Source organism: Centrocercus urophasianus, unplaced genomic scaffold, assembly GCF_019232065.1.
Source record: "Centrocercus urophasianus isolate 14NV4802_14NV808 unplaced genomic scaffold, USGS_Curo_1.0 seq_40, whole genome shotgun sequence".
Classification (NCBI taxonomy): Eukaryota; Metazoa; Chordata; class Aves; order Galliformes; family Phasianidae; genus Centrocercus; species Centrocercus urophasianus.
The window spans coordinates 1,419,372-1,436,000 of record NW_024884978.1 but is presented as its reverse complement, the minus strand read 5'-3'; the positions used below and the strand labels follow the sequence as shown (position 1 = coordinate 1,436,000).

The following is a 16,629-nucleotide window of genomic DNA, read 5'->3' as shown; positions in this document are numbered from 1 at the left end:
ATTTTCAGCAGAGTGCTTCTGAGCCTCGGTGTATCACAGCACCTTTATTTCCACTCCATTTAGATGAGCACATACTTCATCAAGGTGGGTCAGATTGTTGCTATTTTAGCTGCACTGACACGTTCAGAAACACAAGGGATTTTTTGCCATGAATCTTTGTAGCATTTGCCACTACGGACTTCAAATCTGGTGGGTGACTTCAGTCTTACTGGATGGATGAAATAATTGCTGTCTTTCCCTCTTGCAATTTTTTATTATTCCTCAATCACGAGATACTCGCCCAAGTTAGAGAGCTTTTCTTCCTATTAAACATGGATAGAATCACCCAAAACAATGCAGGAACAACGATTGCCCAACACGTCAGGTTGCTCAATGTACACAATCACTTGTCTTTTCTTTGCTCCCACACCACATACAGCCATGCATCCTGCACACACCACGCTGTGGGCTGCTAAAGGCAGCTGCATTTGGCCATTGTGTTTGTTGCTGCACCAATGCTTCCTCATTCAGAATATGGGGAACTCAACACATACTGTAAATGACAGCAAAAAAAAGTGTTTTCTTAGTGTCATTACACGAGAAAGCATTTGGGGACAACATTTTCATTGAGCATTTCAAGACATGCTCATGTCAGAGTTGCACGCTTACAAAGCTTAAAGTAACCTAATAGTGACTGCAAGCTTTGCTGTAGAAACATGGAATCATCTTTGGAGCCTGTCAGGGACACGGGAAGGAGGGGAGGATCTGTCTGTCCCTACAGATGCTGCTGTTGCAGTCCCAGGTGCAGCTCACAGAGCCCTCACCAACTCCAACAGCCTCGTGTGCTCTGCGTTCGACAGTCACCTTCACTCTGACTTTTCCAGCCCACCGCTCAAGGCTCCGTGTTGCAGCTCAGCTGTTAGCACTGTGCAGGGGACACCTGCCTCGGAAACTCACACCCCTGCACTGTCCATCAGAGCTGGAGTTTGGCAAACTCCAGAGCATGCTTACAAGGCTGTTTTTGTTTCTGCAAGGCTCCCGGCCAAACATTTCATCCCTGTTTTCTTTGTCAGATGTCTTAGGCCACATCTACCATAGAGAGGACAAGCTATTAAATGCCACTTTGATTTCTGCACTTTTCACCCATGGCCGGACAGGACAACCTTCTACAAGTGATGTATGGAACAAAGAGATGCACCCAAACACTGCAGCACGCCAATACTCTGCTTGCTCCAGGAGGTCTTAGACCAGGGGACAGAACTTTGCTTTTGAGAGGGACATCAGATATCAGTTTAAGGAGCAGTGATGGAGTGGAGTGTGCTGGACTTGCTCCGGGTGTGTGTGAAGGCTGGGTCTTTGTGATTAGATACCACACATTTCAGCATTTCGTGAAGATGGAACACGACTACCAAAGGAAACCAAACTGCTTTACGCCGCTATTGTTCCTTACTACACGAGGCATCACACAGGAGCCCAAGAGAAGACCAGAGCGAGCAGCCTCACCCGGCATCTTCATAAGCAGACCCACCGAACGCCTCCCCGGAGGGGTAACAGCCGCGGGCAGGTGCTGCCCGGAGCTGCGGGGCTGTCCTGGGGTAGGGCCGTTCCCCGCGGGCTGCGCTCCATCTACCGCGGCACTGAGCCCAGAGGGGGCAGCCCCACATCGCCCCGCATCGCCCTGCATCGCCCCGCACACAGCCCAGCATCTCCCGGCGCACAGCCCCGCATCGCCCCGCACACAGCCCAGCATCTCCCGGCGCAAAGCCCCGCACCGCCCCCGATCCGGAGCCGTTCTCCCGCAGCCCCGCAGCCCCGCGGTGCGGCCCGGCCTCCCGTTTGCCATTGGTGCGGGGTAGCGGCGAGGGCGGGGCCGACAGGGCCGCTATTAAACATCACATGGCAGCCCGCAAAAAGGGGGCAGCGGCTCATTGAGTGGCTCAGTTGCAAGCGGTGCGGCGGCGGCCGGCGGGCACCTTGGGATTGGCTTGGCTTGGCTTGCTGCGTCCCCGCGGATCTTAACACCCTTTAAACTATCTAAGCACCTCTGTTTAAGCCACCGGCAGGTAAGGAGCGCTTTCTTTTCCCCATCTATGCGGGACGCCCCGAGGTGCCATCAGGGGTCGGGACGATGCGATGTGTCGGGGCTTAATGCAGCATTGTCGAGTTAGCGCTTTTCGTGCTCGTGGATCTGCTGTACGCTTCGGCATAACCGCTCGGAGGGGGAACTCCTGCGTTTCTCGTGCACCATACACGAGCTATTCTGGGTGCCTCAAATAATTAGATAGGTATGCTGGGAACACTCGAGCATCTGCTTGCAGCATCTGTTTATGTTCATAACTTTCCATGCACCAGCTGCTCCCCCCGAGATATTTTGTTCGGGGGAAGGGCTGGAAGTTTGCATGACAACTCCGTCGTGCAGACGCAGCACCGCTCCATCCCTTTTGCTCTTCTTGCCTGTTGTTTCCCGTGTAAGACAGAGGTCAAAACTATCAAATCTGAGTTATCAGATGCATCATTTATAGAGGAGTGTCCGAAATACTTCAGAGGGACATGAAAGGAACCTGTAGCTTCATTCACTGGCTTTATGGGAACGTGGGGTTTTCTTCATATGCGATCATTCTGCCAAGAATGGGAAGAAAGAAACCATATTGCAGCTGGGGAGTGTGTGGAGAGGATGCATTGTTTCAATTTAGTTCGTGACTAGGAAAAAAAATACCGATAAGAAGCGACAGATTTAGCGATGGGGGCTGAGCTGCTCTGTGCCTTTCCGGCGGGGCTGCAGGTGTTGGGGCCGCGCACCGTGCCCGCCCGCAGCACTTGTTCCTCGCTCCAGCCTTACCTTTACACTTGTTTGCTTTTCCATCCTCCCAGCCGGTGCACCAAGTACACCCCCTGGTGATGGCTATTTCACTCGTAGCTATTTTGTCATCAGCTAGAAATATCCCGAACCCGGCTCCTTTGTGGATATAGCAGATGCAAACGCCACTTGTGTCCTTTCTCCTGTTTCTTCATACCCATTTCCCTACATCATCTGCTTTTTTTTTCTCTTTTTTTTTTTTTTTTTTCCATTTTATTTTATTTTTACTTCCCACTGCCTGTTGGAGCAGGACAGATCCTTCTCCTTGAAGACAGCTTCGGTGTAACCTGAGTCCTGTCCCGGTAAAGCAGTGCTGGGCAATGCCTTGGAGGTGACCCCGGGGCTGGGGAGCGCAATTGGGCGGTCGTGCCCAGCAATGAGCACGGGCTGTGGGATCGGGCTCTGCTCTTGCGATCATTCTTTGTTCTGTTTACCGAGGGCAGCGGGGGAAGGCTTTGCTAAGGTAGCGCTTCTGCTCTCTTAGCAACATGTGCCCGGCTCACGGTGCGGGGCTGCGTGGCATCAGCCTGGGAATAGCTGCTCCGAGTGCTCATTAGTGCTCCTCTTCTCCTCTGCTCTTCTGGCAGTTAATGGGTTTTGCTGGGTATCAGACCTTCTGCAGAAATTCCCTCCGAGCTGCTGGTTGTGATGTTTAGATGTGCATTGTAAATGTCTTTCCTCTGGGGAAACGTTTAGGGGGGATGCTTGCTAAGTGGGGGCTTGGGAGTTGCACTGAATTTAGTTCAGAAATGCAGCAGACACAGCACAGCCCCCCTTTCCTCTGTTCCTCCAAGCATCCCCTTGCAGCAGAGCTCTCCCATCCCATCCCATCCTGATAACACTGCATCAGTTCCAGTGCTGGTAATTACAAGCTGCATCACTCTAATCTCACATTCTCTTCCAGCAGGAAAGGTAGCATGCATTAATGACAATAACACACCTAGTGATGATTGAGTTCACAGCTCCACGCGTGCGTGTGTGCCTGGCTGCAGTGTGCTGGGCCCAATTACACAAAGGGCTGGGCTGGTTTGTGGGTTCTGGCTTGGTTTCTTTAGCCTGGTGAGGATTGCAGAGCTGGTCCCAAGCTAGCTGAGCATCTCCGGTGCCTCCAACACATTGCTGCCGGGGTATGCTGGGGGAACGAGCTCATTTAGCCTTTGAGCAGCAGGTGGATTAGCAAAATAAAAAGTACTGTTAGATTTTCAAGCTTGCTTGATCATCTGTGGGACTTGGGGGACAACTAATGAAATAGCTTTGTGAGTCAAGGTGAGCACTGACAGGGGATGGAGCAGGACCAGGAGCAGACCCGCTGCCTCCAGTCCCATCTCGCATCCTCCCCGTGCTGAGCGCTCACAGGGAAGAGCCAATCTGTGCCGTGCAGAAATAAAAGAGCTCTCCCACAAGCAGCAGGAGCACGCCAGAGCGTCGTTGTGTGTAAACTTCAAGGAGCAGCCTGCACACTTGGCTAAGCGCGTCCCCAGTCACACCTCTGCTGTGAGGATCTCAGCATCCAGGGGTGCAGCTCCGCTCCCGGCAGCACGCAGCTGTAGGCAGCACAGCTGGGCAGATGTGCAGCAGGTAGAAGTGAATGGGATGGCAGCAGCGTGTGCTGCATCGCTCAGCTCCCAAGCTTGTAAATGCAGCCAGCTTGCTGCAGGAAGTTGGCGTTAGGATTTCAGTGATTTATGGAATTCAAACAAACGTCCCCAGGTCAAGACTTTCGCTGGGGGGGGGGGGGCTGCCTGCTCTGACACTTGAGACTTTACAGCTTATCTTTCCCTCCGCTGCAAGTTTTTCCTCTAAAATCCAAGAGACAAAGCAGAGGGGAAATAAAACTCTTCAGAATGAGCTGTTTCCTGGGCTGTGTATTTCCATCAGCTCGGAACAAAACAGACTCCAAATGTGGAATTCGAACATGTCTGCAATTATAGGATGTGGTTTAGAAAAGTGATCAATTTGTGAACCAATGCAGTGGTTTTTCGGGGATGTTTGCATGTGGAATGCATAAACAATTTTACTTGCACCCTCTGCTCAGGTTTCTCTAAGTCCTTTCAAGTCCTTTTTTTTTTTTTTTTTTTTTTTTTTTTAAGTGAGCATTCAAAGAATTCCTTTGTATTTTTGAGAAGTCCTGGGATTAAAAAGGTGTGAGGGAAAAAGTGAGTCCTTACACTTATCTGACTATCTTGCGTACGCTGTGTAAGGGCTATACCATCCCATAAATTAAACTGCTGAGAGTTTTACTCAAATGGGACATAACTGAACCCATCCAAAGCTGCCAAAATGTCTTGTTTGCTGCTGCAGTCACAGATGAGTAATCTCAGCAAGTGGGCGGCGGGACCCATTGCACAACAAACAGAAGTGAGGAAAAAAGGGAAGGTAAAAGTAAAACTCAAAGAGATCCTCCAGGGAAAAACATCCTGCACGCAACTGCAGGCACGCCGTTGTTTTCTGTTTATCACCTGCTCTTTTTCCCAACAAGTGTTTGCTGACCTAAAGCCCTCGTAATGCGGTGGAAGGATGTGGGAGGGCCGAGGAACTGCTTGAAATCCCTTCAGTTGCTGGAACACCTCTGTGAGGCTCTGGGGGAAGGAGATGGACTGCTATCTGCTGCAGTTGTTGGGCTGAGTCAGAGGAGCAGCCGTGGTACTGAGGCTGTGCCATGGGCAGAGGTTGTGCTCTTTGGCAGCGATAGATGTATTGGGTTTGGGACAAACTCAGATGAGTTGTGATTATATTGATTTATGAAGAGGACGGTGATTTAATCCCCCACCAATGTAAACAGTACTTAAGTCTCCTCTTCTAGGGTAAATGGATAGCAGACATTCCTCGCTGCTTGGTTTTGGTTTTATTTCCTCCATGAGGTGAATGTATGGATGGAGCAGTTGCATTAATGCATCTCTTATCCTCTGCAGTACTTCAATTACATTTCCTGATATACAGTACATGACTTAATGGATGACGCACTTGTTAAAAGCTAAACCTGGGTCTAAGCCAGACCTCCCTGAAACAAGTCTGGTAGCTTCTACCCTCGGGAAGAAGGTTCTGCAGCCTCTATGCTGAGCCTTAGTTGCTGGCATCCAAGACCTTGAGATGTTCTGAAGATGCCCATGCAGTCCTACCCCCATGCAGTCCTACCCCCATGCAGTCCTACCCCCATGCAGTCCCACCATTGGAGCCTCCTGTCATTCCTATTCACAGAGGGCCATTATGATGTTTAGTTTGCTCCCTACAACTCACCCTAATGTGAGTGTAAAAACCAGCCCAAACGCAGTGAATTGATGGAGTTAAAGGCACTGATGCAGCCTGTCTTCCTGCCATTCACAGAAAACACACAACTCCTTTTATAACTCCCACTTAATAGAAAAATCTAAGTTCTATGTGGTGTAATCTCATGGAAATAACTGATATTTGCATTTTCCAACTTTATTGTTTTTCTCAGTACATGTTGTCTTCCCTTTGCACACTCTCTTGTTTGGCATAGGTAAAGCAGTCCAGGAGACAGACACTGCACATCGTTTAAAAACCTGCTTCAGTATTATTTGAACAGAGGGAGGCTAATGCTAATTATTTGTTGCAAAATAAACAAAAAGCCCCATTGCAAACAGTAGATAGATTCTTTGCATGCCCAACTTTGAAGTGGAATATTGCTTAGAGACTTGTTTGACATGATCATTTCAGGGCTCTCATTTGGGAAGAGTGGCTGCTCTGCAGTAATGATGTCACTTTGGTCAATAGAGAACTGTGCTCAGAGAGCTCACACATTCCAGAAAATGCTGCCATTAAGAATAAAGAAACTTCCTGCAACTCCAGAGGAGTGATTTTTTTTACATGGTTCTCACAGGCTTGATTCATTATCCTTTTCCTCCAGGATCTAATATGCCATTTCTCTTTCTCTTACAGACCATGCCCTCTCTATGACGGTTACTTGTTAAGCTAACTCTGCATGCCAGAAGACTGTCCTTGGTTGATCCAAGGGCTTTTGGGGATTCCAGCCTCTCCCCAGTTTTTCTGTGTGTGTGTGTTCCTCTAGAACTTTCAAAACTGTTTCTCCAAAGGGTTTTGCAGAAACTTAGACTGTTTTCTAAAGCAGAAGCACCTCAGTCCACAGCAGTAGTGATGGGCAGCGTGCGAACCAACCGCTACAGCATCGTGTCTTCGGAAGAGGACGGCATGAAGCTGGCAACCATGGCCGTCGCCAACGGCTTTGGGAATGGAAAAAGTAAGGTACACACGAGGCAGCAGTGCAGGAGCCGCTTTGTCAAAAAAGATGGCCACTGCAACGTCCAGTTTATTAACGTGGGTGAGAAGGGACAGCGATACCTGGCAGACATCTTCACCACTTGCGTGGACATCCGCTGGAGGTGGATGCTGGTTATCTTCTGCCTGACATTCATCCTCTCCTGGCTTTTTTTTGGCTGTGTGTTTTGGTTGATTGCGCTGTTGCACGGGGATCTGGAGAACCAAGAAAATAACAAGCCTTGTGTCTCTCAAGTGAGCAGCTTCACTGCAGCCTTTCTGTTCTCCATTGAGACCCAGACCACAATCGGCTACGGCTTCAGGTGCGTCACAGACGAGTGCCCCATTGCTGTTTTCATGGTGGTTTTCCAGTCTATAGTGGGCTGCATCATTGATGCCTTCATCATTGGTGCCGTCATGGCAAAGATGGCTAAACCAAAAAAGAGAAACGAAACTCTTGTCTTCAGCCACAACGCCGTGGTGGCCATGAGAGATGGGAAACTGTGCCTGATGTGGCGTGTCGGAAACCTGAGGAAAAGCCACTTGGTTGAGGCACACGTACGAGCACAGCTCCTCAAGTCCAGGATCACGTCAGAAGGGGAGTACATCCCTTTGGATCAAATAGACATCAATGTAGGGTTCGACAGTGGGATAGACCGCATATTCCTAGTCTCCCCAATTACAATAGTACACGAAATAGATGAAGACAGTCCTTTATACGACTTGAGCAAACAAGACATGGACAATGCTGACTTTGAAATTGTAGTCATTTTAGAGGGCATGGTGGAAGCCACTGCCATGACTACCCAGTGCCGCAGCTCATATCTGGCAAACGAAATCCTCTGGGGCCACCGCTATGAGCCCGTACTCTTTGAAGAAAAGAACTACTACAAAGTGGACTATTCGAGGTTCCACAAAACATACGAAGTGCCCAACACACCCATCTGCAGTGCCAGAGACTTAGCAGAAAAGAAGTACATTCTCTCGAACGCAAACTCCTTTTGCTACGAGAACGAAGTGGCCCTCACCAGCAAGGAGGAGGACGAGATCGACACGGGGGTACCCGAAAGCACGAGCACAGACACCCACCCCGACATGGACCATCACAACCAGGCAGGAGTGCCCCTAGAGCCACGGCCGCTGCGGCGTGAATCGGAAATATGACTGGCGAACAATTCCTCTCTCTTTCGGTTGAAAGGAAAGAAAAATAAATAAACAGCTATCGGTCAAAGGCACGCTGACCTGAGAAGTTGGCCCAGAACAGTTTTCAGACAACGGTACTGTTGAAGAGCGGCGTGAAGGCAAGCAGACCTGAGAAACCCCGGCTGGTTTGAGGGCTGTCCTCAGAGGAGGGACGACAGAGAATGAACTCTAAACACAAAGCACTAAACATGTCTAAGTATGAACAGAAGGCACATATGTTGTAGAATAAATTATGTATATATTTTTTTACAAAACTTGAACTTGCAGGCAAGCTTTGGTTGGGTTATTATTATTTTTTTTTTTTTTTCCAACTTTTTCCAGAATGCTTCTCTCTAGGGAACAAGAATGTTTTTAATGGCATAACAAAGGCAAGAATCTGCCTTATTATTATTATTATAATTATTTTTTAAAAAGCTGCTGCTAACTACATGAACACAAATGGTTATTTTTGTTGCAGTGTAGTTTTTATTTTCTCTTGAGTAATTTAAAAAAAAAAAAAAAAAAAAAAGGAAAAAAAAAAGGTCAGTGTTGAACTTTTTGGGGTTGAAAAGCTCGTGATCACTTCAGAGAGGCCGACGTTGCCAGAAAGTCTAAACTCTTTTTTTGAGGCCAGTAGTTTGATAGCTAGAATCAATTTCTCTCTTTCCAATTACATAAGGGGCATTATGTAATATCAGGCCAATCAGTAACCTCCAGCAAAAGTATGAATTTTGGGGGGAGAATTTAATTCTCTGTCTAAAGGAAGCGATGAAATAAAATATTATATAGACGCATAAGAAAAGTACTAAGTTAAAACTACCTACGAGGATACCAAAGAAAATGCAGTTTTGCACAGTGGAGTTTATTTAAGGAAAAAAAAAAGAAAAAAAGAGGAAAAAAAAGAAAAAAAGAGAAGGAAAAAAAAAAAAAGGAACAGGCTGCTTTAAACAAACAAAGAATTTCAAACCTCAGACACTTTTTTTTTTTTTGTTTGTTCGTTTTGATTTCTTTTTTTTTTTTTCTTTTTACAACTTTTATTTTTGCACCTTATTCTAAAAGCTTAAGACTCGGATCTATAGTGAGCTAGAGGTCCTCCCCACGCCCCTCCTCTGTAATGGAAGAAATCCCCTTCTTGTTTAAGGGGAAGCACAGCGGGGTGATGGCAGACAACAGACCCCCATCCCCTGCACTTGCTCACTGCAGCAGTGCCCCATCTCAGCCCCAGCATCCTGAGCCACTGGATGTGCTGCTGGGGTGACACCTGGCCAGAGCTGCAACACAGCACGGCTGGAGAGGGCATTGCATAAAGAGCCAATGCATAAACCTCCCATAGAGGAAGTGAGAGGGTAGTGGACAGGGAAAAAAACTTTCCTGATGATTGGGAATGGCACAGGGGTGATAAGATTTGTGAAGGTGATTCTCTCCAGCAGGGTGAAGGTGTCAGAAAAAGTGAGGGCTGTAAAGCGTGTTCCTGCCTCCTGTTCTCCACAAGTATCAATGACCGGTGGATGAGAAGCACCACTGGGCTCTGAGCACACTTTGGCTCTGTGGTGTTTGGCTCCTTTGCCCAGGCTGTAGAGCCTCTGTGTCTCCAAGCTGAAGGATGCACTGCCTTTGTGGCACGGCTGTTTGCTGCAGAGGGGAGGTGATGGGGACAGCAACTCTAGTCCACTGTTACAGTATTGGATCACTGTATGCCATTAAAAAACAGCTTGTTCTAGGTCTAACGTCTTCTGCAAACAGATATCTGTGAAGGCTGCTGGCCCCTTCCAGCCCTGCCTGAAAGAAATGCCTGCAATGAAACGGTGTCTGGTCAGATGGGATCTGGGTGTGAAACGGTGGGAATTTGACATTGTAAACGTAGACTTGGTGACTGGAGAGGGCAGATGATTGAGTGCACGTAGAAGGCGGTGACTGGGGTGGGGGGAAGTAATGGAGAGCTGAATGCAATGCGACTCGGTCGCAGTTTCTGGGTCAACGTTGGTGAAAACAGCTGAGTACTGCCAGTGCTGCTATTGTGATATACTTGGAAAAGGAAATACCTAAACCAAAGAGTATTCAGTGAAACAGAGGGGGCATGAAAATGCAAAGGGGAAGGGATGGAAGTGGGACGCCAAGGAGGAAGAAAGGGTCCTCTCCTCCAGGTCAGTGTTCCCAGGAGCACAGTGCTCTGCAGGATGATACTGGAGATGCCCAAGGGAAGAGATGGGGGAGAAGGGGATGCAGGATTCTGCTTGTTTTTCTAAAGAGAAATTCAGAGGGGGAAGAAAAAAAAAAACAAAAAACAAAAAAACAGAAAACTACAAAGATCCCCTCCCCTTAACATTTCTGGTGCAGAAGTTTGGGGTTTGGGTGTTGGGGTTTTTTTTTTGTTTTGTTTTGTTTTGTGGTTTTTTGTTTTGGTCTTTTTTGTTGTTTTTCAAGTCGGTTTTTCAGAACTATTTTTAAAATGTACATTTTATAAAGTTTATCAAGTATTTTCATATTTAAAGCCAAATGTAAATAGCAGTCTGTAAAGGAGGACAAGGAGAAGAAGAAAAAGAAAAGGCCACAAGAAGTATAAATTCTGCTCGGCAGTCTCGGCTAGCTAGTACCTAGATGCTACCGGTTAGCATGAGTTTTAGCAAATAATTGCAAGCCTTATAGGATTCCTAATGCTATGAACTCTTTATTTATTTTTACGCATGGACTTTTGAGTTGAAAACATGTTCTAGCTACTGGCATTTTTAAATTTACCAGCTTTCCCAGTGCTAGTCTTACTGAGGGTGTGCATCGAGGCAATCCGTGGCACTCTCTGCAGAGTTCTTTTTTCCTCTTTTTTTTAACCACCCTTTGTCTTTGCTGATGGACTCTCACATTGCAGAGCTGCACTCGGCCTCTGGCTCTGGGAAGCTGCTAGAAACTGACCTGCAATGTGCACGCTGTGGTACCCTTCCTTCCCCTCGTCCATCATTCCTGTTTTTACCAACATGCCTTGGTGAGCCCAGTGTAGGACCGACTATCGTAGCACACTTCTACAGCAGCAGCTGGGTTGGTCAATTGGAAAATGTTATTTTTAAGGAGTACAGAGTGGGTGACAGCATTTGGTCCATTTCTGATGATCCTGGGTTAAGCTGATGTTTAAGGAGGGGCCCTTTGGACTGACTGAGCTCTACCCGTAGGCTCCTGCAGGGCTGGTCTCTTTACCAAGGACAAAGTTGGCTCAGCTGGGGCGCACAGAAGGTTTATACTGTATTTTGCTTAGGGTCTGGGGGGAATATGTTATTTCTGCCCTTCCCTGAAAATACTTGAACGAGACACTTGATGTCTGAAACACAATACTGCATACAGTGACAAAGAGCATGTCTGAGGAAGGTTGGGATCTCTTCTTTCCTCTGTCTCTTCTGTGCAAGCTGTCTGCTGGTAGGTAACAGGAGTCAAGTCCTTATTGGCTGTACTTAATGATACTCGCCCAGACGTGCTAACACTTGTGTGGTTTGTTTAGCACTTGCTTTTCCCAGGAAAGACAAAGGGTCCAGGCATTTGATTTGTTTTCTTAGGTCTTCTTTTTCATAATGGATTACAAGGTAAAACTGAGAAGTACTGTAATGTCTTTAAATTATGGCTGCTCATGACCCTTGTAAAGTAGAAGGGTGCTGCGTAGTTGCCATCCCACAGCCAATGAGAAACTGATTTTGTAATGACTTTTGGCCTCCAACTATTGTAAGGTGAACAATCTAGACATCTGACAGTTGTCCATTACTATTTTCCTGTTTGCAGTCTTTTTGTATCAAAGTCTTCCTAATGTACTGCACAAATTGTGGATTGTACAGATTTTTATATATTATGTCTTATTTTATTATTTCTAAATAAATAAAAAAAAAATAATTGAGAATGAAGTGGTGTATGCAGCATGCATGTGAACGAACAGGACGTTATAATACAGCTGTGTTTATGCCTGTCCCTGAGCACAGCCATTGTCTGAAGCCTTTAGGAAGAGACAGGTCGTTCTCTCCCTTGACAAAAGGCAGGAGGAAAGGTGATACGGTCATTATTTGCCAGATGGGAACACAAACACAACGCTGTGCAGCTTGCACCAAAAGAAGATCTGTCCCAGAGAGACTGACTGGCTTTCTTCAGGTCGTACCTGAAACTGCAGAGCTCCACATCATTAGCTACAAGTTGTCTGAAACAGAAAGAAAGCTCAAAGTCTACATAAACTACAAAGCGTAGGGAGAGGGGAAGTGAATGTGCAGAGCATAAGCCAGCGTGCTGAAACGTTTGGAAAAGGATTAAAAAATTAAGCAAGAAACATCCTCAGTTCCCCATGTTTCATGTGTCCCTGGAGCATCTCACTATTGAAATGATGCTCTTCATTTGAGCTGAAGTGCAAACACATTGTCTGTCATCTCCATACAAGCCTAATTTATCCAGAGCCCTGAGCCTTTGGAGCTGTGTTCTTGTGCAGCAGGACGGGGAGGTGCAGTGGAACAGGCCTTGGGGTAACAGAGTGGGGGCTGTGTGCCCATCCTGGTGGGTTGGGAAGCTCTGTGCCCATCCCAGAGGGCTGGGGAGCTCAGTGCCTGCTCTGCGTGCATGTGTGTGTGTGTGTGTGTGTGTGTGTGTGTGTGTGTGGCCTCCAGGGCAGACACTGGAGCTGCGCAAGGGTGACTCAGCTCGAAAATGCTGATCTAACTGGAATGCAACGCTCTGCACAGGCTGGGGACGGCTGTTCAGTGCTGCAACGCGGCTCTGACCTCTGCTGAATTGTCCAGCTTTTCATCAGTCTGTAATGCTCGTTAAATACAGCTCGTAAATGAAGCCTCTGATAGAGCCCTGACCTTATCTAGAAGAACTCCTTTTATAAATTCAAATTCTCTTTTCAAAATCTAATGGTCTCTCGAAAAGCTGATCATAATAATTGCAGGGCTGGATTTAGAGGCACAGATTGGCTGTCACAGCCTGGATCCTCTTACAGCCCTGCTGAAATCCTCCTCCAGGCAGCCCCAAGCCCTGGCTCGCTGCTTCCAGCCTCTGTGTGCAGTGGGCAGGGGCTTCATACTCTCCCTTGCTGCTGCCCTTCCCTTCTCTCGCTGAACACTCATCCAGGCAGGTGCATTCAGCACAGGTATGGCACAGCAAAGTGCACTAGAGGCAGATGTATGGACCAGCTGCTCCCTCTTTTTCCTGTCTACTCACAGAATGAGTAGTGCTCGCAGATGGTTTTGACATGCCAAACTCATGCTGAGGGCTGCAGGTTTCCTATTGACCAAAAATGTTTAAAGGAATGCCCATGCTTTCAGAGAACGCTGAAGCTGAACTCACAGCTTCAGGGGAGCAAGTTTCACGGGTTTAGACCCTCGGCAGGTGGAGGCCATCCTCTGCAGTGATATTCCACTGAAAGTAGAAGGAAAACCACCAAAAGAAGTACAAGGAAAACCAACTGAATGGTCATGGAGCCGAGCTGTGGCATTTTGCTCCATGCTGTTTGCAGTTGGATGGAACCACAGCTCATAAGGTAGACCTCATCTTGTAAGGAGCTAGAAGCAGTTCATCACCCTCATGGCCACCTGAAACCAGGAAAGCCCTTCTCTCTGTTTCATCCATAGCACTGCCTTCACTTTGTCCTCTCCTGAGGATGCTGAGATGCTTCTACTGGTTTGCCAGTGTTTGGGGACAGGACAGAAAAGTGAAAGCAGTGAGGATTATGGAAAGTTCAAGAGTACAGAAATGAATGACGAGTTTCAAATATATCATCCTTCTCCTTGCAAAGTTTTCTCTAAAGTACAGTCTTAAATCCAGCACCACCATTGGCAGTGTTACTGAGCATACAAGTGTAGGCTGCTCCATGCAAGCCAATGCTTTTTATAGGTTTGGATGGGCAGGACAGGAAGGGACCAGAAATACACCTATTTCAGCAATATATGCATTTTACATTAGTCTTTTCCAAAATTACTGCTCTTTCCTTTTCCTTCCTTTCTAGCTTGGATTCCAACACGTAAACTTTGGAAACTTTTAAATATCCACAATGGGACTCATAGAAATGACATCCATTAAAATGTGAAATAGCTGCTGAGTCCCTCTGGTTGAGGAATCGTGCAGAAGCGAATCCTGAGCTGTGGCAATGTTTGCATTCCACGGCACGTAGACTTCTGAAGTTACATAGCACAGGGTCCTGATGGAAGGAGATGAATCTCATCTTGGGGCAGAGAGATTACGTAGGGAAACAATACTTCAGTTCTATGTTCGAAGTCTTTTGAGATTCTTGAATGGTACAGTGGCTGTGAGCTCCCAGGGGGATGAGCTTCTACCTTTAGCCAAAACATTTTCATCTCCACCTCTGTATTTGTTTTTGTGCGAGCCCTTTGCATGCACTCCCATCCACACACAGACAGGATTCAAGACAGACCAACCAATCATTTTTTTTTTTTCCTTCTTGCCATGTTGATACTTGCAGTGAGTCCATGTTACTGGAAAGGCAGCAGTAGATCAAAAGTTGGTATTTTCTCTGTTTACACCTTAGGCAAGAGTGCTTTGGCTCTCTGCAGTTGACTCAGGACACATCTGTGATCTACAAATGGAAAAGGTGGGAATTCCTTTTTTCCTTCTGCAAGAGTTTGGCAAGAGATGCCTGTCCTCTAATAAGAAGCCCAGAGGCTAATTGAAAGAAGAAAAGCTTCACAGAAAAATAAAGTGAACAAAGCGATGGAGCAGCTCAAATGCTCGCACTGCTTTTCAAAGGTGATGGAGGGAAAGCAGCAGAGCGAGCAAACGTTGCTAGTTGCTGGTTCCAGCGAGCTCTGTAGCTCCACCCGAAGGGCAGCTCCCCTCCGGAGCGGGGCTGTGCCATCACTGATGCTTTCAGAGAAGCCAGGGGCATTAAAAGCAATTAAAAGCCCTGACTTATCCTAATTAGAGCCAGTACTTGAGTTGCACTAGAGTCGTTATCTCAAGTTTTCCAAAGCTCTCTCCCAATGGGCCCGGGAGTTTATTTCTGCCCTTCTCATTCCTTCCCCATCCTTTTTCTCTCTCGTTTCCGTTTTGGAGAGCAGTGTCTCCCGGTGACACCCTCCGACAGGCTTTGATCTCAAGGACGCTCACAGATTTCGCATTTACCTTTATAGCTGCAACTTTTTAATGGAGCTGGAATTTCCAATATTTGTAGCTCGTTAACTCCTACAATGAGATCCTTCTGCTGTTCTTTCTGCTTGGCGCCTAATGAGGAGGGGCTGCCAGGACTGCTGTGCCCATCCCTCGGCGTATTATCTGACAGTTTTTCTATTGAATTAACTCAAGGTATGCACTGACTAAACATCTTCAGAGCTGTTGGACAAACAGACTGTGTAATATCCATAAATTAAGGCAGATCAGCTTCAGATATGTCAGACTCTTTCTCTGAGGAATCCCTGGACCTCAGCATGTTGTGACAGTCCTTGCTTCAGCAAATCTGGAGCTCTCAGAGAGGAATAATGAGAGTGCTTTCATCCGAAGCGGTATCACCAGTGAGACTAATCTGCCATTCTCCTTCTCAAAACCGTACTCTCATCAGATATGAATTAAACCACTGGGAGAGCAGGGAAAGAAAACCAAGTAGCATTTGCATGCATTGTCCCTCCTCATCATCTGCTGCAAAGAATCGCATCCTGGTGCCTTTTTAATGACAATACAGCTCTGACAGTAAATGATTAAACAGTGGCAGTCTTTCGTATTCCAGAATTCAGATTTTGCTCCACGTGTAAATTATATGCGTGTATTTGATATGCAATTAATTATGTATTGCTTAAAAGCCTCAGGCTGCTCATTTCAATTCTTGCAGGGCTCCTTTCATAGATATTTCCACATCCCTGGAAAGATGCAGAAGATGCTCATTGCCTCTCAGCACTCTCACAGGTGACTGTATCAGCTCTACAGGCTCATAAAGTTCCTTTGAAACTCAGCTTTTCATCCATGGGAGCAAGCAAAGCCTGGGAGCTTTAATAATAGCACCACTATTGCTTGTGCTGAAAAACATTAGTGTTACCATTCAGATATATTGCTGCCCCTGACACACCTTCCCAGCACGTCTGGCCCATTCCAACAGGGCAGATTTTGTTTCAGATAGGAGATATCCACATTCCATCCTTGAAGTTCATCTCCATGTATCAAAAATGTGAACGAATAGCCACAGTGTGCGTCCTGGGCAGGAGAGAAAGCTGCTTTTCTTTTCCTTGGCTGGCTTAATCCATGCTGGAATTGTGTGACTTTTCATCTCTGCAGTCAGAGGAAAAGGCTAACTTGCAGTGTAAAAGTAGCATGATAAATGGTGGAAAAATAATTTGCTGGCTTTCCTAAGAAACTCCAGATCCTCCTCCCCTGTATGCCTTCCAGCGCCCCAGAATTCAATGCATCAGTGCATG

General features: G+C 46.9%; 1 protein-coding gene across 1 annotated transcript; it reads left to right on the top strand.

Annotated features, from left to right (window-relative positions):
* Positions 1-1,938: 1,938 nt before the first annotated feature.
* On the top strand, positions 1,939-9,147 carry KCNJ2 (potassium inwardly rectifying channel subfamily J member 2). The gene is made up of 2 exons (XM_042832997.1): positions 1,939-2,042; positions 6,737-9,147. Exon 2 carries the CDS (start codon positions 6,953-6,955, stop codon positions 8,234-8,236), a length of 1,284 nt encoding a protein of 427 aa, XP_042688931.1. The 5' UTR covers positions 1,939-2,042; positions 6,737-6,952; the 3' UTR covers positions 8,237-9,147.
* Positions 9,148-16,629: the final 7,482 nt, after the last annotated feature.